The following is a 21,480-nucleotide window of genomic DNA, read 5'->3' as shown; positions in this document are numbered from 1 at the left end:
CTCTCTGGAAGTCAGAGAGGATCTCCCGAGGGCTCTGCTGCCGCAGACTTGGAAATGAGGTGAAGCCCAGGATCGTGGCAGAGGTGTGGCTGGAAAGGATTCAAGTCACCCAGCAGGCATTGTGTCATCCTCAGAACTCTGCGGTCTGAGTTTGTAGACCTAGAGGGCAGCATAGCACCAGGCTCCCAGGCTCCTTCTCAGACCCTGGGAACCACCAGTCCCCAGCCCAGAGCTCAGGAGCTCAGGGGGCAGAGGTCCCCTGCTCCGGGCCCCCTCTCTCTACTCAGAGAGCCTCTCTAGGCTTCATTTTATGAAATGTAAAGTGAGTGTTGGACCAGATCCGTGGGCTCTGTAGCTCTGGCCACGTGAACATACATGGATCATATCTGGTCCAACTGAGATGTCCTCTGGTTGTGAAGTGCACACCAGATTTTGAAGCTTCCGTGCGTTGCGATAAAAGGCTGAAAATATCTCATGAGTGTTTATGAGTTATGAGTCATATCTTATGAGTTATGTTGGTTACACGTTGAAATGATATCAAATAAAACGTGATTAAATAAGTTTCACTTGTTACCTCACACACACACACACACACACAAAAGATGTGGCTACTAGAAAATTTAAGGAGGCATCTGTGGCTTGCATTGTATTTCTTTGGAGCAGCCCCAAGGAGCCAGGTAGTTCCCAGCATAGCAGGACTTCTGGACAGCTCTATTCCTGACATCACTAAGACGCTCCGAGTGATGTAGCCCGGCTGGCCTGGGACCTCACTTTCAGAAGTGATGTCCCAAAGCCCTTCTTTGGTCCAATGGGCTACAACTCTACTTCTTTCTTAGCTTCTTGGGAGTTTGACTTTTAGGTGTAAGCACTAAATCTATGGGAAATGTGATTCTAGCCTCAAACTGAATCACACCCCCACCTTGTGCAACCAGCACCAGGTCATCTGGGAAACACCCGCTGACTAGCACCCACCCCTCCAAATAACAGACCGGATGCTGATATGAGGAGGTTCCTTACCAAATACTCCAGGTATATCCTCCTGACCTTTTGAACGGGGTGGCATTTCAGTACTTGGACCTGGGGGGGAAATAAATACCCTAATAGTTTAACAATTCATTGGATTTGCACTGACTTCTCGAAATAGTTTCAGCTTTGCGGCACCCGCCAGCCTGCTGCTGGGGAGGGGGTTTCCAGGCCCTGGTTCTCATCTGGAGAGTGGCCGGCAAGCTTGGCTGTGTTTGGAGGGACTGACGTGCCCTGTGCTGGGACTCCTGCCGTCTTGGGCAGTGGTCACGGGCGCCGTTGTCCCTCAGAAGGGAGCAAACATCCTGGCTCACGGGATGGCGCTCTTGCAAGTGTTCAGAGGATGTGGAGGCCGAGAAAAATTAAGGCCATTCCATCTCAAGTTTAGCATTAGCACAAGTACAGCGATCTTAGGCCCCGGGGAATAAGAGCTGAACTTTACAGGAAAAACTGCAGAATGCCCTAGGCAGGGAATCCCATATCAGAAAGACAATAAAGCTCGGAATGCCCTCCGCAGAGGATCCCCCATCAGATCTTAAGAAACTCCCCCACCCTTTCCCCATATTGGAAAGAAAAAAAATTTTTTTTCCTCCACCCCTTCTGAAAATGCCCTAGAACAGCCCATAAAAAACCCAGCTGTAACCCACTTCGGGGTCCAAGCCCCCGCTCTGCTGTGTGGAGTATACTTGGACCCAAGCTCGAGCTTGTAAATAAACCCTCGTGTGCTCGCTCGAGGTCGAGCCCTCGGTGTCGGCTCCTTGGTGGTTTCTCGGAATCGCGCTCTTGGGCACGAGGACAGCCAACCCACAGGGACGCACAGGTCCTTTTGTAAAAACCACACTGCCGCCTCCTTTCTGACCGGCTCCAACAGCAAGTGCCTCGGAAGCTTAGGGATAGGATTTGGGGAACGGGGATTGCAGACTGCTGTTCCTGTTGGGGTTCCCTGCTTGGAGGGGATCCCAGAGAGACGGTCACCAGCTCTCCCCTTTGTAAGCAGAGCGATTCCGGGCGGTCTGCCTACAGGTAAGACGTGGAGTCCCACGGGTGAGCGGGCCGGGCCAGACCACAGACCTCTGGGATCCCGGGACACCTGACTTCCAGCCTTGCAGGCCTCCCTGCCCCGAACAGCCTCGCCGGGGACCCTGCGGTGCGCGGTTACTGAGGGCGGGTTTCCCCGCAGCAGCGCCAGCCGGGGGCTCCCTCCCGCTCTCCTGGCTCAGAACAGGGTGTCCTGGTCCGTCCGTGTCCTCCGCTCGAGGTCGAGGTCGAGGTCGAGGTCAGCCTCTGGCCCAGCCCCTAGGCTACCAGAGGGGAGAGGGCAGGGCCAGGACCCCGGGCAGGGCCGCGGCGCAGGCTGCACAGAGCATGCAAGCGGCGTCTGTAGGCTCTAGGGTTCCAACAGTAAACCAATGACGACGCTGATTTTCAAATGGTTTTAATGATGGACAATCTGCATACCAATGGACTCATCTGCAGCGCAGGGCCTAGAACAATGCAGGAAATCTATGTAAAAAGGTCTGCGCTGAGATGACAATCGCTTCCCAGTGTGCTGACCTTCCCTAAACGAAGCAAACAAAAGTACAGTTCTCTTTGGATGAGGCATTAATGAGTCATTAAGAATGGGTACAGCTGCGTCTGCAAGCACTTTGTTAAAAATATTCTTTTCATTTTGTGTCTGTCCCGTAATTATAATGGAAGTATTGTGCGAGTCAGCCAGTAAGCGCGTGCAGAAAAATATTTATGTTTTAGGATATCCGCACGGGTTTTAAAGTGCGTCGTCAACTGTGGCTGCTGTGCTGTGTTTCGCCTGTTGTCCCCCCCACCCCGACGGCCAGTCTCTGGGCTTCAACACGCCGGCGCCGGGTTACCGGGATGCCCTGACTACTCCTTGGCCACCTTTGCACAGTGCCCAGCCTGGCCACCGGGAAGGGCTCACTGCGACCCCTGCGGTTGTGCTCTGGCTAATTTGGGGCAAATGAGGCGAACCAGCCCAAGGCTGCCGCCCCCCGTCTCTCCCGGGGGCCAGGCCGACCCGTGGGGCCGACAGCCCGAGCTCGTTGTGCCCGAGGAAGCGGGAAGGCCCCGGAAGCGTGACGGGAACTTAACTACCTCGGCTTTGACCTCGAGCTTTTCCGGCTTGTCTCTTCACTCAGGCAGAAGATGCGGGGAGCAAAGCGCTTGACCCTCCTGGGCCAGGCCTGCCCGGAGCCGGCGGGACCCCGCCAGGGCCTGACCCCCAGGACCGCCTGACTGTCCCCCGCACCTGCCCGCACCTGCCCGCCGCCACCAGCCTCTGGCCCATGTGTCCTCAGAGAAAGCTGCCGTGTTTCCAGCGCTTTGGAGACGGAGACGCGAGGCTGCTGTCCGCCTGGGGTCGGCTCCCCGACAAGCTCCCGTCCTGCGTCACCACCACTGCCGCTCTGCCTGGGGGTTTTGTCAGCGGCCAGTGGCCAGAGCCGGTCGGTGTGGGGCCCGGAGCCCGGTGCTCGTGCGCCCCTGCGCCCCGGCTGCGAGCACACAAGGAACCCCAATGTTCACTTTCAGGGAACGGTCTAGAGACGGCCCTTAGCTGGCCTTCCCAGCCGAGGAGACCCGATGGCCCCTGGGTCCCCATCTGGACTAGCTGGTGGAACAGGTGTGGGGGGCAGGCTGGCCGGGGCTGCCGCAGGAGCGCTCGTCCATCCGCCCTGGGGGCCGCTCCCAGGCCGCTGGCAGGTGACCTGTGAGCAGGGAGGGCTGGAGGGACGTGCGGGATGGCTCGGAACCCGGGGCAGTGTTCTGCCCGTCACAGACCCTTTGTGCCCACGGCCCCACAGAGGATCTGACCTTCGTCAGTGCCTTGGAACTGTTTCATTCAGAAGAGGAAGGTGGGAGTGCGGGCCAGCTGTCCCCTGGGCAGGCGTGGGCCCGGCCAGGGCGGGAGGCCGGTGTGGCCCCCGTGCTCCTGCTCCCAGGCACCGCACAAACCATTCGGGTGACCCTCCGGGGCCCGCGCGTCCCCCCGGGAGCTGGGGCTGGGGGCCCACCACGGCCTCTTTCCTTCCATCCTCAGTGCCCCCTGATGGAGGTGGGAGAGGGGGCAGGTGGCCTGAGCGCGGAGCTTCCTGGCGGGAAGGGGGGCGGTCCCGGAGCACCCCCCTTCCTGCTGCCCTGAGTCCCCGCGGCCTGCGAGGCACAGAGTCGCATCCGGTCCCGGCCTCCAGGCCCCTCGGATCCAGCACGAGGAGGGGCCGGGGCGGCAGGACCGAGCCCGGGGCCCGCGGGGGCCGGCCCGCCTGTGACGGGGACCGCGGGGACCAGCTGCGGCCGCGTTGCATGTCTGCCTTACCTCAGCAGGGACAGGTTTACGTGGACGGTGGGGCGGGTTGGACGGGGCACCAGACCCCCGGGAACGACACAGCGGGTGTCGCAGAACGTGCGGGATGGCGGCCTGCGTGTAACTGAAACCGAGGGTGTGGGTTCTCTGGACTGTTCCTCGACTTTGGGTAAGTTAGAGATTTTCCACAATAAAAATGATTGTGCATGTTCCTCTCCCAAGGAGTTCTGGATTTTAAAGGGGCTTCAAAGATAGAAAACTGTTCAAGGCACTCCACTCCGTTCTTCCCCAGAAATAAATGATAATTGGGCAGGTAGGGAAGGACCCCAGGGAGAAGCTGTGGCGCCGATTCGGCCCCAGGGAGGTGAGCGTTTTCTGCCGCAGTGACAATCCACCTGTGACCGTACCTGAAGTCATGTTTATCGGTTGGAGCTTGGCTTCGTGCCAGCAGGACAGCAGCAGGACAAACACGGTCACTCCTCTGTTCCCTGCCATGTTCCCTCCAGCCGAAGGAGGAAGACCTTCCCCTGAAGGTCCTCAGCTTCACCCGCCTTGGTCTCCAGGATACTGTGGAATGTCCGGGGACCTGTGACATCACTGCAGGAAGTGAGCCGGGCCCGGCCATGTGTGGGGAGGGTCGGGGGACCTGTGACATCACTGCAGGAAGTGAGCCAGGTCCTGCCCTCCTTGTGGGGGGTCGTGTCCCGGGACCTGTGACTGAGAAGAAGCCAGGAGGCTGGCTGGGGCATTAGGGTAACAGAGACCTCCTTAGCTGGTCCCCCTGGGTCAGTGCACTTGTGCGGACAAGGGAGAGGTCCTGGGCAGATGGTCCTGGACACAAGAGAACAATTATGCCTCCTAAAACCTGGTAATTGTTGTGCCCAAGATTGCGAATCCGAGAAACCACCAAGGAGCCGACACCGATGCAAACACACGAGGGTTTATTTACAAGCTCGAGCTTGGGTCCAAGTGCACCCGACAGAGCGGAGCAGGGACTTGGACCCCCGAGGTGGGTTTCAGCTTAGTTTTAAGGGCTGGTCTCCAGGACCTCCAGAAGGGGCGGAGGAATTTCTCAAGTTCTGTTTACATTTTGATATGGGGCCTTCAAGGGCACTGAGCTCTGTTCTCATTCTAATAGGGGTTTCCAGCCCTTGGCCTGGGCTCTGTTCTTATTCTAATAGGGGGCTTTCTAGGGCCTTAAGCTGTAAGCTGTTTTCTTCCTGTAACTGAAGTAAGGTAAATTTCAGCTCTTATTCCCAGGGCCCTGGGATGGCTGGACGTGTGCTAACGCTGAGCTTAAAGTGGAAGGGCCTTAATTTTCTCGGCCTCCACAGTTATGACTCTAAGATGCCTGGTCCACCAGGCATTTCTTGGTGTTTTAATTTTTTTATTGCCGATATGAGGACATACTGCAGCTGTTTGCTGTTTTCTTACTGATGGATGTAGCGGGGCCATCTACCTGGAGGAGTGACTGTGGAGGACACTGCAAATGTCCGCAGGGTCCGTCGGACATACTAAGCACAGTTTACATTTACAGGTGGCACAGTGGACTTTGTGTCCCCCTTGAGTTCATGAGTGGTTAATGGTCCAATGACATGTAGACCAGTGGTCTGGACTTTTGCTATTCAGATCTGGTCCTTGCTCCAGCAGCCATAGCACAAGACAGGGAAAGCAGAGAGAGTGTGGCACCACACGTGACAGTAGGACTCCTACCTGCCTTCAGAGGGGCCGTCCGGGTAGTTGGCAACAGCCCCTACAACAATCGGCCCCAAATGGCCTAGACCCATCAATAACTGCTGATTCTCTTCATTTTTGCCCTCTCTCCCTCTACGTACCCACCGAGGGAAAGCTGTGGTGCTCATGGAAGGAAGTTCTTAGTACTTCCCCATAAGGATGAGGGAAGCAAAGCTGGAGAGACCAACCTTGGGCAGGTGTGTCCTGACAGTCACTTAAAACAATGTACATTTATAATCTTATCAGTTCTGGATATGAGAAGTCCATATTGGGTCTCACCCGGCTGAAATCAGGGTGTCAGCAGCAATGTGTGCCTTCTGGGAGGGCTCTCTAGAATCTCTCTCCTTACCTCTTACAGCTTCCAGAATGTACCATATTCCTTGACTGTGGTCCCTCCCCTCTATCTTCAAGGCCCGTTCTATCTCTGGTTCTCCCTCTGCCACTTATGTAGACATTTGGGATTACACTGGGCTCTGTGATTGTTGATTTTATATATCAACTTGGCTGGGTCATGTTGCCTAGATTTATGGTCAAACATTATTCTGGGTGTTTCCATGAGAGTGTTTTTGATGAGATTTATGTTCAGATTGGTGGACTTGGAGTAAAGCAGATTGTTCTCCATAGTGGGGGTGGGCCTCATTCAATCAGTTGAAGGCCTGATTAAACCAAAAGAACTGACCTCTTCTAAGCAAGAGTGACCTCTTCCAGCAGATGGCATTCAGATGCAAACAACATCAGCTTCTGCAAGCTGCTATGCAGATTTGAGACTTGTCAGCCTCCACAATCATGTGAGTCAAGTCCTTAAAATAAATCCGTCTCTATACCACCTATTGGCTCTGTCTCTCTGGAGAACCTGAATACAGAATCATACGGATAATCCAGGGTAATCTCTCCATCTAAATTCAGATGATTAGCAATCTTAATTCCATCCACAACCATAGTTAGCCTCTGCCATATAATGCAAAATACGGGTTCGGGAGGTTATAGGCCTGGGCACACAGATACCTCTCTGGGGACCATTATTCCTCAGACAACAATATCATGTACTCATTTCTGTTTGAATTGCTTGTTTTTTTTTTTTTTTAAACTGTTGAAGTTTGAGAGTTCTTTATATATTATTCTAAACATGAATACTTTGTTAGCTGTTCCATTTGTAAAACATTTCTCCTGGTCTGCAGCTCCAATCTTTCACCTTCTCTACAAGGTCTTATGTAGAGCAACATTTGTTTTTAATTTTGCTGAATCCAACATGTAGAGGCTGCATCTAGGCGACAGGGTTTGAGCAGTGGGAATCTGAGAGAGGCAGAAGGGCCCAGAGTAACCACCAGGCTGACACAAACAGACCCATTAAGTGACCCACCTGGAAAAAGCCATCAGCCCTAGCTGACCAATGGCTACCTACAACCAGACACTGTTCCTAAGTTTTACCAAAAAAGGGAAATTCCATAGGTTCCCATACTTCCTCAGTCCACCCCTTGACCTTATAACTAGAACATCTCGCCACTGCCTGTGGCACAGTCACTCCCTTGCTGCCCTGCCCGCCGCTCCCTTGTGGTGAACTCAATAAACCTCTAACACATTGTTCTGCCCTGGGGTGTTCCTTCTACCTCCTGCAAAGCCAGCCCTACCCCATCGGACACCTCCCAAAGCACTGATGTTTTCTCTCATCGGTTGGGCTCTTGCTGTCGTATCTCCTCACCCAAGCCTTAGGTCTTGAAAATTTCTCTTCTAAAAGTTTTACAATTTACGACTTATAATTATTGTCTATAGTCCATATAGGTTTTAGGATAATATTGTCTCTGTCGGAAGAAAAATTTTGCTGGGATTTTTTTTAAATATTTTATTTATTTATGACAGATACAGAGAGAGAGAGGGAGAGACACAGGCAGAGGGAGAAGCAGGCTCCATGCACCGGGAGCCCAATGTAGGATTCGATCCCGGGTCTCCAGGATCACGCCCTGGGCCAAAGACAGGCGCCAGACCGCTGCGCCACCCAGGGATCCCGGGATTTTGATATGAATTGTGTTAAACCTATACGTCAGTTTGGGAGGACTTGTCAACTGTTTTTATCTGCACGAATTGATGTGATCATGTGACTCCATTAGCTTGCTGATATGGTCAGTCACAATGAGGGATACCTATTGTTTTACCTCTTTTTCCTCCACTGATTTTTTTCTGTCTATTCCATTCTGCTATTGAGTACATCTTTTGAGTTTTTTAAATCTTCATATTCAATGTTTTTTAGTCCTAAAATAGCCATTTGGTTCTTTATAGTTTCTATTTATTTGCTGAAACCTTTCACGTCTTTGTTGAGACTTCCTATTTTTCATTTATGTCAATTCCTGTTGAAATATGTGTATGATCACCACTTTAAAATCCTTATCAGGTGATTCTAACATCTGTGTGACTTTGGTGTTGGCATCTGCTCTTGTCTTCCTCGTTGCATTTGAGACTTTCTGGGCTCCCGTGTGAAGAGTGGTCTTTGTCGACATCTGGCCAGTGTGTGAATCATGGTAGAAGACTCCAGGTCTCATTCGGACCTTGTCCTTTGTAGGCAGGCCTCTGACACTGCTCTGGCGCTGTCCTGGCAGCAACAGTCGGGGTGGGTTGGGGGTGTGGCGAGTGGAGTCCAGCTTCCTTGCTCAGCCTCCCATACCACTGCCCCAAAGGGTGAGTTTGGCAGTGGTACAGTAGCCCAGGGAGGGCACAGGGCAAGGCTCCCCACTCAACTTTTGCTGGTGGGCTGAGGACAGGGTGACATTTTTTTCCGTGGTATTTGGTTGGAGTAGAGCCATTACTGTGGAAATGTCTGTCGTATGAGGCTGCCTGTGTCCCTGTTGTTTGGCTGGAGGGAGCGAGCTTTTCTTGTCTGGGTCTGTGGGTATTTCTGTGTTGCCAGTGTCTCTACCTGGACCCCACTGGGATTCACGAGACAACCTGAGAAGCCAGGGGACTCACTGCCATGCTGTTCCACGGGCCCTGAGGACCCCTGCCCTCTGCCTTCTCTACAATCTTCTGGAGAATTCTCACGTTTATTTTACATATGATGTCAACAAGGTACATTGTGCTTAGTGAGAAGAACAGGAAAGACGATGGCTGCTCCTGCCTCCCCCAGAAGTCCACGCCTGCTCTCCTGGAAAAGCCTGGGGGTGGGGGCTGATGTCCAGCATGGCCCAGCCCCGCAGAGGTGGTGCGCATGGGTTCCCAGGCTGCCTTGCCTCCTAGTTGCCAGTGAGTTGCTGCTCACTGGCAGGCAACCTCAGACAAGTCACTCATACTGAGCCTCAGCTTCTGCGTGAGGACTTGTTCCCTCAAGGACTGGGTCATTTATTTGCTCCCAGTGCCTCACAGCCCCTGCTCACTGGGCTGTGTCCGTCCCCGGGGTCTCTTCTGCCCCACCTGGTGGTGCCCTTCCCTGTGCCTCCCTCAGTGCTCACTCTCATCCTCACCAATGTCTTGTCTGGGGGGGCTCTGCTGTTTGCTGCTGCTTGGCTTCTGACAGGCATCTCTGGTCCCAGGGAGGACCGCATGCTAGCCAGATCTGGATGGGTGGGGTTGGCAGGATCTGGGGGTTCTGGTCAGGAAGAGGCGGCTTTGGCCACAGAATAAACCCCTGGTGTCACCAGCTCAGCATCCTGCACAATGTGACAGCCCAGGAGGTCTGGGGTCTTCGGGACAGAGAGCCCAGGGTCTGGGGAGGGAGCTGTGCCAGGCACCGTTTTCCAATCTCTACTCCCAGAAAACTAGAGAGGGGAAAGTAGGATGTTTCCGTCCACTGTGAGGCCCTAGGCATGGCGGGAGCAGGTGACAGACAGTCCATATGCACGGTGCCAAAAGCCCTGATTAAAGATAGTTTTGGAAGGAGATATATATATATATATATATAATCAATTGTTTCAAAAACAGAAGTGATGCTGGCTATTATAATGTAAACTGTTTTCTAAATGAAGGAATTAGAGGAATGTAATTGGAGAAGTATACAAACAGTGGTTAATACGCTGCTTCTCGCGAAGACATATTACAACGTATAATCTTCCTTTATGGGTGTATGCTGTCAGTGCTTAATCAGGCGTGTGAATGTATTCAGGTGTTAAAGCGTTTTATTAGCTGGGACGTGGCACCGTTATTTGCTGAGCTGTTTGTGTTACATTGTTGTTGGCTCTCTGAGCTTCCCTTCCTCTGTTCCTCTTTCTCTGGTCTCTGCAATCTGTGTAATTGTCTTCTTACTTTTGTCTTCCGAATGCTTTAAATAGAGTCCTGGGAACTATTAACTGTGTCAGAAGCACAGAGTTCTGGTGCTTTGCAGATTAACTATAGGGACTTGTGCTCATGAGGTGGCACCTACGTCTGGCATGGAGGCCACCGTGGGCTGTGCCAGTGGCCCTTCATCCCCTGGGCGGGCCCCTGGGAGGTGAGCGGGCAGGTCAGTCTCCTGCTGCTGAGCAGCCTGAGGCCTTGTCCATGCAGGCTCGGTCCCTGGGGGCACCCACATAACCTTGATGGGCTGAGATAGCTCTGCAGATAGAGACACCTGAGGTGTCTCTGCAGGGAATCCCAAGGGTGGGCAGCGAAAGTGAAATGCCACCTCTTCTGAGGAAGCAACAGGGCAAGGTTTACCCAGGTAAGGGAATCCCTTAGAACACTTCTGTGTTCATTCATTCATTCATTCATTCATCCATTCATCCATCGTCCTTGTCTCCTCACAGAGTGTGTTTCCTGGTAGGATCGAGTTTCTTTCAGCTTCGGCTGCCGGCTTCAATGCCTGCTGTGAGCAAAGACTGACCTAGAACATCCAAGCCAATGTGTTCCCTGAGACCAACTCCATGGTTTCAGGTTCTGTTGAAGTCAGTCCATCTCTTGAATTCAAATAAGGAATCCAATATTGCTTTAAGATGTAGTTTGGTCAACATCAAATATGAGAGTCAGAATGCACTGTTGTTTGAGGATGGAATTGCTTTATAATTAAAATTGTGCTAGAAATGCTTATCCAGACGTTTTCCATGCAAAGCATGTTGCTGGGGAGCAGGACCTCTGCTCACTGAGCTTAAATGCAGGTCTTTAGTTTTTTCTTTTAAAAGAACATCAACTGGAGGAATGAACAGGGAGACAGCATAGAGGAGCCTGAAGATGTATGTACACCAGCGGTATGCTGCATGAGCACGGGCTTTCTCCGTCACAGCTGAGAGCGGGTGCTGGAGACGCACCTCTGGCATTTTTTTCGGGGCCGAGGGTGACTAGGCATTGAAATTGGAAATCCCAGGGGTGCCTGGGTGGCTCAGATGGTGAGGCATCTGCCTTCAGCTCAGATCATGATCTCAGAGTCCTTAGATCGAGCCCCGAGTCGGGCTCCCTGCTCAGCGAGGAGCCTGCTTCTCCCTTTCCCTCTCTCCCTTCCACTTGTGCTCTCTCTCTCAGATGAATAAATAAATCTTAAAAAAAGAAGAAGAAAAAAAAAAGTGGAAATCCTGCATGTCTAGATTACAGGACCATCTTTAAGATTCTAAAGTATGACTTCAAATAAAACCACTCTGTCCACACCCATGGCTCTACCAGCTGTGTATATCAGCTACAAAGAGTTTTTTTCTGATACTTGATCATTTTGGCTCCTCATTGCTGTGGCCGATAGAGGCGGGTAACAGCTTCTTCCTGGTGGACTTGTGAAATGGTGGTGACGGAGATAAATCAGAGAGAACCTAAAGGAACAGAGCTGAATGAAGCATGCTTTGGGCACCACACCACCCAGGGGCCTGCTCTTGAAAGGGGAGCGTGTTGGCTCCTGACAAAGAAGAGAAAATTGGCGCTACACCCCATAGTTAATGTGACAACACGCAGCTAATGAGCACTTAATGACCCCAGTCTGCTCGTTTTTTGTCACCCATTTGAGAATGTCACTTGTTTTATACTTAGCCCTCTGGTGCAGGATTAGCTTCGCGCTAAAGTGAATTAGTCAAGGTTCTTTAAAAAATCAGAACAAAAGTGCGAGAAAATGTGTACAGATAAGAAGAGACTGAACGTGTATACACTTGTTCAGATAGTATGTAATTAACTTAAAGCAACTTTTGGCTGAATGTGGGAACTGGCAGTAACATTCTACTTACATTTGGTAAGACCTTCACCTTTGCATGGAACATATCTTTTAGCCTGAAATCTTTCCTGGAGGAATATCAAAGGTCCTGCTCTTTGTCTGGGCACAGAAAGAACAGTTAAGGGCTTCTATGTGGAAGCAGCGGATCCCAGAATGGATTTATTTGTGACATTGTTGCATCTATACACTCACAAGGATTTATTTGTGATGTTGCAGCTACAGGCTCACACAGGATTTAGTTGTGACATCGTTGCATCTGCACACTCAGAGGATTTATTTGTGACATTGTTGCATCTGTACACTCACAAAGGATTTTTTTGTGACATTGTTGCATCTATACACTCAGAGGATTTATTTGTGATATTGTTGTATCTATACACTCAGCAAGATTTATTTGACATTGTTGCATCTATACACTCAGGAGGATTTATATGTGACATTGTGGCATCTATACAGTCAGAGGATTTATTTGTGACATTGTTGCATCTGTATACTCACAGGATTCATTTGTGACATTGTTGAATCTATATATTCAGAGGATTTATTTGTGACATTGTTGCATCTATACACTCAGGAGGACTCATTTGTGACATTGTTGCATCTATACACTCAGGAGGACTTATTTATGACATGGTTGCAACTATATGCTCATGCGCAGCTTCTCTTTTTTTCATTTAAACTCTGTTCTCCCTTTGTTTCCACTCTCTCCCCTTTTCTGTTTTTTACTTAGGTAAATGCATCCAAGGACTGTGAGAACCCAGAAAAGAGATAGAGCCTGTCGGTTTAAAAAAGTGCAAAGATCTCTTTCTGTCGTTCTAGTGTTCGAAGAAGGGGGTCAACTTAGCAAACAAGTTCGCTCTCACTGCTGTCACATTTTGCAGAAAAGAGTGAAAAGTATTTTTTCTCATTTGCTGACTTTTTAAAGATGACATTGGAGCCTTGAGATGAGAGCTGGGTCTGTTTCCTTACACACTGGAATCACACATCCCTAGCAGCCACTCACCCAAGTTTGTGCTTCTTTGTAAGTAAGAACTCACGTTTCTTATAACAATGCAGAATAAATAGCAGTCAACGTGCTTGGGAATCAGAAGAGCAGGTGGAAGTAAAATGGTTCTCTTTTGACTTGTCAGTGTTCAGAATAGAATTGTAGTACTGAGATCTTGACCACTGTGGAAATTCAACTGGGGATCTGCAGTTCACAGAACCAACCATAGATGTCGACACAGTACGCAGCTCCTTAAAACCATGAAGGCACAAACTGTTTTCTTATTGGCTCAGGTGGCTGAATTTTTACCATTAGAGAGTTGTTCCTTTGCTTAAAATATTATGCTCTTGGGGTACCATTTAAAAGGTAAACACTTTTGGAAGGGATAATGTTAATAACTTAGCGGCCACTGATCCCCAAACACTAATTAATTTAGGAAATGGCTTCACTAAATGTGATAAAGCATGGCAGGTCTGCAGGCACAGGACCAGAGTGGACCAGTGCCTACTTGCTGCGCTCTGCTGAGGAAGCTCCAGGGCTCTGGGAGAGGTCATCTGGAGGCAGGAAGGACCGGCTCCCGAAAGTTAGCCTCCACTCAATTCTAAATGTACCTGTGGGGCTTTCTTGTATCTCCTCCTGTTTAATTGACAAAATGGTGCACTAAAAATTCACACAACCATGAACATGGAGTTCTGTGGTCATATCATCTCAGCCGGGAAGTGAGAAGAGGGAAGAGGCAGAGAGGCCGTGGCAAGGGTCCCACCTCTGTCGGTTTGAAACTGAACACTTAGAATTCTGAATTTTCTACTTTTCTTGTGGAGCCTCTCTCAGGGGGTGAATGGGCCAGCCTCGTAATTCCATTTTAATAGATCCTGTCAGTAATGTCTGCTCATAAAAGTTCCTTGTTACATTAGCGTACTGGACCCTGGAAGCAGGGTTGCTCTGGAGTCTCCAGGTGGCCCAGAGTTCAATGCAAAGTTGTTTTGCACAAAGACATCTGCAAAAATAATTGGCCTTTCCGTTTTGATTTCCTTTTTATTGATTTATGTTAGGGACATTTAATTCCAAACCTGGGAGATGGCTGACATGGTCATTCGATTGAGGCTTTGTAGTGAAGAAACCATTAAGAAAGTGGAAGGGAGGGTCATACAATCTCCACTGGGCTGAGGAATCGGGGCTAATTTTTTTTTTTTTTCCTGATGGGGGCTAATTTTATTCTGAGATCAAACTCGTGCCAACCCTGAGCAGGTCACAGGCCAGTGCTGCTGCTGGAGGGTAGAGACCCTGATGACGACAGGCTCAGGATATCACGTGCCAAGCCTTGGCTCAAGCAGCAACCACACAACTTGGACATGTAGCTGTGTGCTTGGGGGGCGAGGGGGGGGGGGAATGGGGACAACGAGTTTGGGTGACTCTCTCCTGAGACACTGTCCTTACGTTGCAAGGCAAACAACATGTCTCTTCAAACTTTCATTTGAGATGATTGAGTCCAATTTTTCAAATGAATTTTGATCTAGAAAAGGATACTATTTCCCGAGCCTAGGAATCTGGGTGACCTGGCAGTTGTATGATGGACACTCTGCTTCCCATGGAGCCAGTACCAGGTCGTTTGGAGGAAGGACATCATGGGGAAAGGAGGCCACCCCCACCCCTGCCATGCTTACAGCTTCTCTAGCAGATGGCCAATTAAAGCACTCAGTGCATAGCCCCCCAAAGGAAAGAAAACTTTGACATAGCATAACAAAGAGGATATCTAAATTGATGAAAACCTAAACTATCTTCCAATTTTTTGTTAACTTGAAAGTTTTTAAATTTCATTTCACTTTGAGGGGAATGAAGCCTCATCAAAGTTTGGTCTTGTTATGGTTTTATTTTTTTTATTTTTTTATTAAAAAAAATTTTTTTTTTTAAATTTATTTATGATAGTTACAGAGAGAGAGAGAGGCAGAGACATATGCAGAGGGAGAAGCAGGCTCCATGCACCAGGAACCCGATGTGGGATTTGATCCCGGGTCTCCAGGATCGTGCCCTGGGCCAAAGGCAGGTGCTAAACCGCTGCGCCACCCAGGGATCCCTTGTTATGGTTTTAGATGCATTTCTCTGCTGTGCAAATTCCCTATCAGGACACCGTGTCAAGGGTGGCAGTTGCTAAGGGGCACATGCCACAGGAGGACTGGTTGGGCCACATGTACCAAGGGCCACCTGCAATTGATATCCCTTTGGAGAAGCTCCAAGTCACCAGGCCAGCTTTGGGGGACAGCTCCTTACACACCTGGGACCTGAGGCTGTCCTGCCTTCAGAGGGCCTGCCTCACCTCCAGGGTGCCTTGTTCTGGGTGCCAGCTCTCCTCCTAGCACATGGGAAAGGGGAGGAAGGAAGACAGGGAGGGAAGGGGAGCCGGGAGGCAATGGAGCAGGGAGTGGGTAGGAACCACCGGAGATGGCGACTGGGTCCTGAGCTCACTGCAGTGGGCATGGAGGGGCTGGCAGAGCCACAGTGGCACAGGCGACCCCCACCCACAGTTTCCTTTCCTTCTTTCCCTGCCTGCACCTGCCTGATGATTCCTCTCCCATTACATTAACCTAGACTGACACAAGAGAGTATGTACTTCAGGTAGAAACAGCGTCAGCCTCTGGAACACCTCCAATCTGGTCCCATAGGCCAAGGCAAGGGCCTGCATCCCTGCACCCGCCTTCACCTCCCGGCAGAGCCCTGACGGCCTCCTCCTACTCTTTGCCCCGCTAGCATCCTGCACCCCAGCACCCCGGCACCTCCCCGCAGAGCTCTGGCCCTCCTTGCCTGGCTCCGCACACCCCCTGCAGCACTCTGCACCTCTTTACAACTGCTCACTATGGGAGAGGCTGCCGTGTTTAGGAGACGGACTGCCAAGTTCAGATGGTCTGTGACCTCAGGCAAGAGCCTGGGCTCCTCAAGCCTCAACTTCCCCATCTGTACAGTGAAGCTGATGCCTCCAGCCCCAGTCAGGGTGCAGATTAGAGGAGGGTTAATTGAAGAGTCACATAGGTCTCGCCTTCCTGTCGGAATAGAAACTCTCAGGTTCAGAGAGCATTTCAAACGACTTTCTGATGTTTTGTAACCACTCCGTCCCACTCAAATCTCACTGGAAACATGTCTTCTCTACCCCAGTCACCCTGTTCTTTCCCTCTCGTCTTTATTTTATCTTGCTGCCCAATGACTTGACTTCTGAAAGTGTTTAAGATTTTCTCTTCACCTGACAACTGGGTCTGGGAGCCACCTCATTGTGCCATTAAATTCTGATCCCTGGGCAAGGTCCCTGGGCTCTTCGTGAGCGTCTGAGAGAGAAAGTCGATGGAAGTTTCTGAGGTGAAGTATCCTCAAGAGGGGAGGCTGATAAGAATAACTGAAATAACTTTGTTATCCTTTGGCTGAAAACAATGAATGTTTTGGGGGTTAAGCGACGAGATCGATGCCTCCTTTCAGAGAGCCGGTCGTCCTCCCTGAGCCGTCTTCTTGAAGGCCTGATGGGCGCTGCGTTCCAAGGACGAGAGCCACCAGGCTTGGCTCTGCTTTGAGGCCTCCAAGAGCTATTTGTTCTAAAAATGCTGCAGCTTGTATTAAAAGTCAAAGTTCTAGCTATTTACTGTCTTTGTGTGGTCAGGTCAGAATACAAAATCTTGACGGCTTTATTAAGCTAGCAGCTCCTCCATGTGAGTATTAACAAACTGTAGATGGCCTTCTTGCTTTATCCAAGGGTTATTTATTTATTTGTCATAGAAAGCCTGTGTGTTTTCATTGAGGGAGTAGAGAGCTGCCTCACTGGACACACAATCTATTAGCTAGTAATTGGACTGTGCCACGAAGCAGGGCTCTCGGGTGACTGTGTCCACCTGCACCAACAATTAATCTCTGTTTACCTGGAATGGAAGTCACCCCGACGACTCACCCACACGCCCGAAAAGCGGTATCATGTTTCAAAATTAATAAAAAACTATTACGTTATAAAATTAATACAAATACAGTGTAATAAAAGGAAATTGGTTTATACTTGCTTTTACATATTTCCAAATGCAAGTTGCTGGGCACGATGAAGGAGGCAACCCTCGCCCCACTTTAAATGAACCTGTGAGTTCATGGGAAGGGACACATATTTTGCTGGGTGTTGTTAACACCTGATGGCTGATATTTGATGTGAGGGCTCATGAGTATATTTGTGTTCACATTACATCTATAGAGAGCAGGTCCCTAGAGGTGCACACTGAATCCACAGACACGTCCTGCTGGCACATGGGGCACAGGGCTGCCGGGTGCCCGGGGCGATTGTCCAGGCTTAATGAATGTCTGAATAAAAACTACCATCTTCCCCAGATTTACAAAATACTGCATGGGTAGACACCCTTCGGGCTTCCCCGTGATGGATGTTCCCTGAAAGGTCCTCCACCCACTGCCCTCCCACAGGAGTCCTCGTGCCCCTGCCCCCAGGAGGCCTCATGCCTTCGCACCCCCACTGCCCCACGGTACTGTATGGTATTGTGACCAATGCAGCAGGAGCTCCCCTGACCTCTGGCACTTACTACTTCATGTTCCCAAGGTAGTTTGCAATGGCCGTGGGTTTTTGAGCTATTATAACTAATTTTTGAACAATAATACATGAGATTTGAGTAGCTCAATGTATTTCCTGGACATGAAGGGATAGGCCAAGAGAGACAGTGAGGACGAGAGAGTGCCCAGCCCTCCTGCAACCCAAGCACAGGCCCAGACGAGCCAGGAGGGTGCCTTCCAACAACTGCAGCATCAGGTCCCTCCTGATGCCAAGTGAGGAATCCTGAGAGCCCCCAGCTAAGCCTGTCATCCCAGGACTGTGGAGGTCATGGTATCTTGTTGTTTCCAAGCTGAAATGTTTGGGGTGCTTTGCTGGACTGAGTGTAAGGTTTGTGATGAAGGCATGGTATAAACAGTATGGCCAACATGAGGAAATAGTGTTTGTAGGGGCTCATCCACCTGGAGTAGGTGACCTGAACCCTGCGCACACCACAAGAGCTGCTAGAACCATCCACAACCATCTACAACCAGGCACAACTAGCCATGTGCTCAACCACATACAGCCATCTACAGCCAGGCACCAGCATTGCAACCATGCACAAGCACCACCACCCGGGGAAAACACGTGCACACGGCTATGGATTGCACGCTGCTAGCAAGCCAAGGACAAGCATGCCATCCCCTGCGATACACGGGAGATGGTTTCAGACAATAACAGTGTTTAACTATGTTCTAGAATGTAAGTGCTGGAAGAGGTTTTCTGGAGCTCCTCATTTACAGAGGTAAAGACTGAGGCTGTTTCGGCCCTCATGGTCTGTTGCCTCCCAGCCTGCTGGCAGCGGAATGGGAGCTGAGGTGCTGCTCCTCCTCCTGGATGGTGAGTCTCACGGGATGACCAGGGCAAGATGTGTGCTGCTCCTGCTGGTTGAGTGGGCCCATCCTGAGGGCCAGAGCCATGGTGCGAAGGTGCGCACAGACCACACATGGCAGCCATCTGGTAGAGCCTGGGCCCCAGTCTCAGGAGCTCCGCGAAGCCAGCAGTACACATGGCCAGGGGATGGGGGCTCAGGTGTGGCTCCTTGGGTCCTGCAGGACTCGGGGGACAGAGTGAGTCAGTTCATGGGGAAAGTTGTAGGACACCTGAGCCCACAGGAGGGAGCATCAGGTCCAAAGCAAGGCACAAAGATTTTACTTAATAAAATTCAGACTTCCTCTAACATGTCTCCTCCAGGGGCCCAAGGAGAATGTTGTCTGGTGTCCTGAGTTCAGCAATGTTTGGAAGATAGAACCAGACCTAGGGCATGCGTTATAGAGCAAACAACCCAAATCCTACTCACCTTACAAGACTAGCTCAGACATGCACTTTTTGGTGAAGACTTTCTTGACCTATACAGACAGAAGTGACTATTCCATTCTCTGTTCATTAAAAACCAAGACCATGATGTGTGTATTGTGGTGTATATGCTAATGAGGTGAGCACACAGGTGCGGCCCTCTGAGCATCAGAGTCCCCAGGTGAGCCTGGGCCCCACATCCCTGCCTCATGGCAGACCTGCCTGGTCGGCGTCTTGGCGGTGGTGGCCAGGGAATCCACACCACTGGCAAGCTGTCAGGCTTGTGAGGACCTCAGCCCACAGGACATCTCTGTTGTTCTCGGGCAGCACAGAGAAAGATGCCGATGACGTCCTGAGACTCTGCTCCTTGACAGCAGGGTGATGTCCTGGACTCTGCACCTGGTACAATTCCCAGGGGCCCTGGCTCACACAGGTTAGTCTTTGCACAGCTCTGTGCTCCATCAGATGAGAAGGGGGCTGTGTTCTCAGGGTCCTCTGGAGACTGTGCATGTGAAAATCCAACTGAGGATCACTCCTCCAGAGGAGAGGCCATTTAAAAAGCCGGGATGATGTATTCTGGCCTTAATTCCCTTAATTTCCCCTTGGCTGTCCTAGAATTCCACAGTGGGTGTGGCTCACTTTTTTGTTAGCTCTGTCTGAGTTTAATTTGATTGTTTAAAAATCAGGCCCAGAATTCTCAGTACCTACCACCTCCCTCTTGCTGCTGCCAGTGGACAGCCGACCGTCACCTCCGGCCGAGTGCACTGTGGGCCTGACCACTGCGTCTCAAACTCCTGCTCAGAGGTGCATCCTTAGATGCTGATGGGTGCTGGCTCTGACACGGAGGCCCAGCAAGGTACTCAGGTGCCACTTCTGACCAGCTGGCAGGCAGAGTGAAGGCCTGGGCCATGCTTTGAAGGACAGCGTACTAACACTCCCTGAGTTTGCTCTGCTGAAGCCCACCTGGGAGCATAAGACTTTGGAAAGACACACGAAGATGAGAATTGCTGGCAGGGAGACAGTTTGGTGGCCCCTACACTAGGTGTTTGGGACAGGTCAGGGTGCCAGGGGGCCCCAGTGAGGCATTAGAGCAGGTGATGGCAGTGGAGGGCAGTGCTGCTGTGTACCCTGCAAGCCTAGGGTTCAGGGAAGGGACGGCTCCACGTCATCAGGCCTGACTTTTTTTTTTTTTTTTTAAGATTTTATTTATTTATTTGAGAGAGGGAGAGAGAGAGAGACAGAAAGGCAGAGAGAGACAGAGAGATCATGAGCAGGGGTGAGAGGCAGAGGGAGAAGCAGGCTCCCAGCTGAGCAGGGAGCTGGATACAGGACTCGATCCCAGGACCCTGAGATCATGACCTGAGCCAAGTCAGATGCTTGACCCACTGAGCCACCTACCCAGGGATCCCAGGCCTGATCTTTTGAGAGAGGCTCCAAAGTGGGATTTTTAGGTAGAATCTGTGATTTTTAAGTACTCAGTGCCAGGGAAAACAAGACCTCGTGGGCTGAGAAGATTCGCAATCCTTCGGCGTTGCTGGTGAGCGGTCTCTGCAGGCAGACCCCAGAGACCCGGAGGAGCCTGCAGGCGTGTCCCACCAGAGGAGCAGCAGCAGAGAGGTGGGGAGGGGCAGGGGAGGGGCAGGGCCGGGAGGACAGGAAGGCCAAGCAGCGTCCACTCCCCCCCCCCACCAGCATGCCCGTGTCTGCCGCTGCCACTTGTGTGGAGCCAGCAGCCGGGCAGGGCTGGGCTTTTCTCTGCGTCAACAGGCCTCACGACTGGCGACCTCAGTTTGCAAGGCGCTCTTCCGTCAGAGAGTTGGAACAATGTCTATTTACATAGCTTAAACTTTTAGGGTCCAATTTAACAAAAGGAGGAATCCAGCCTCCCAAAAGGAAATTTGGGATTTCAGAATTTATTTCTTGCTTCCTGCCTGAATGGCAGGTGACAGGTACATAGACTGTTTTCCTGAATTTCATGTTTTAGGTGAATAATTCATATTCTTTCATGATCTATTTCGTAAGTTACTGAAACGGCCAACATTCCGACATTTTTCCTCAAGGTCCTTGGAGATCACCAGACTTAAAGCTGCAATTACACTATGTAAGATACGATGGCAGTTGGTCCTCGCTTGTCCCCTCGGGGGAGACGCGGTGCTGCAGGCCAGCAGAGGGGCCCCAGGACGCACCTGCCAGAGCCGCACGAGGTCCCCCGCGCTGCCGGCCATGGAGGAGCAGAGGCACAGCAGGCTTGGCGGCCGCCCTGTGACTCAGGGAAGACCATGTCCTCCTCTAACACATCCAGGAAAAGATAATTATGTTCTGTAAAGAGAAAACACACCAATATAGGGGTCAGTTATTTTAAAAATTCCTAGTTTTGTAACATCAGGAACCGAGTGGTACCTGTTATACTATAATTACATCCACTGGCGCTGTTTTGCATTCCTTCCATTTGAGTAAGAACCAAAGAATGCTTTTTACTGTGT

The 21,480-nt window shown here is 50.9% G+C and overlaps 1 protein-coding gene and 1 long non-coding RNA gene across 10 annotated transcripts in view; one reads left to right on the top strand and one right to left on the bottom strand.

Annotated features, from left to right (window-relative positions):
* The window catches only part of LOC119865241 (sperm acrosome-associated protein 7-like), a 29,231-nt gene extending 24,307 nt beyond the window's left edge, over nucleotides 1-4,924 (bottom strand). For 2 of the 9 annotated variants that reach the window (XM_038570069.1, XM_038570070.1), the window contains exons 1-2: nucleotides 4,747-4,922; nucleotides 1,018-1,077 (exon numbers count right to left, since the gene is read on the bottom strand). In XM_038570069.1, the coding sequence (XP_038425997.1) occupies nucleotides 1,018-1,077; nucleotides 4,747-4,834 (148 nt within the window). In that variant the 5' untranslated portion in view covers nucleotides 4,835-4,922. Of the gene's footprint in view, nucleotides 1-1,017; nucleotides 1,078-2,442; nucleotides 3,531-4,351; nucleotides 4,464-4,746 lie in introns of those variants that run through there. The other 7 variants (XM_038570073.1, XM_038570067.1, XM_038570068.1 and 4 more) reach the window with 7 other exon arrangements.
* An 87-nt stretch (nucleotides 4,925-5,011) lies between these two features.
* Nucleotides 5,012-21,473, top strand: LOC111091775. Its single transcript, XR_005376102.1, has 3 exons — nucleotides 5,012-5,348; nucleotides 17,813-17,989; nucleotides 21,058-21,473. It is a non-coding gene; the product is annotated as an uncharacterized LOC111091775 (long non-coding RNA).
* Nucleotides 21,474-21,480: the final 7 nt, after the last annotated feature.

The sequence above is a fragment of the Canis lupus genome, chromosome 22, assembly GCF_011100685.1.
Source record: "Canis lupus familiaris isolate Mischka breed German Shepherd chromosome 22, alternate assembly UU_Cfam_GSD_1.0, whole genome shotgun sequence".
Lineage (NCBI taxonomy): Eukaryota > Metazoa > Chordata > Mammalia > Carnivora > Canidae > Canis > Canis lupus.
Note: the sequence above shows the minus strand (reverse complement) of the source record. Positions and strands in the feature narration are given on the sequence as shown.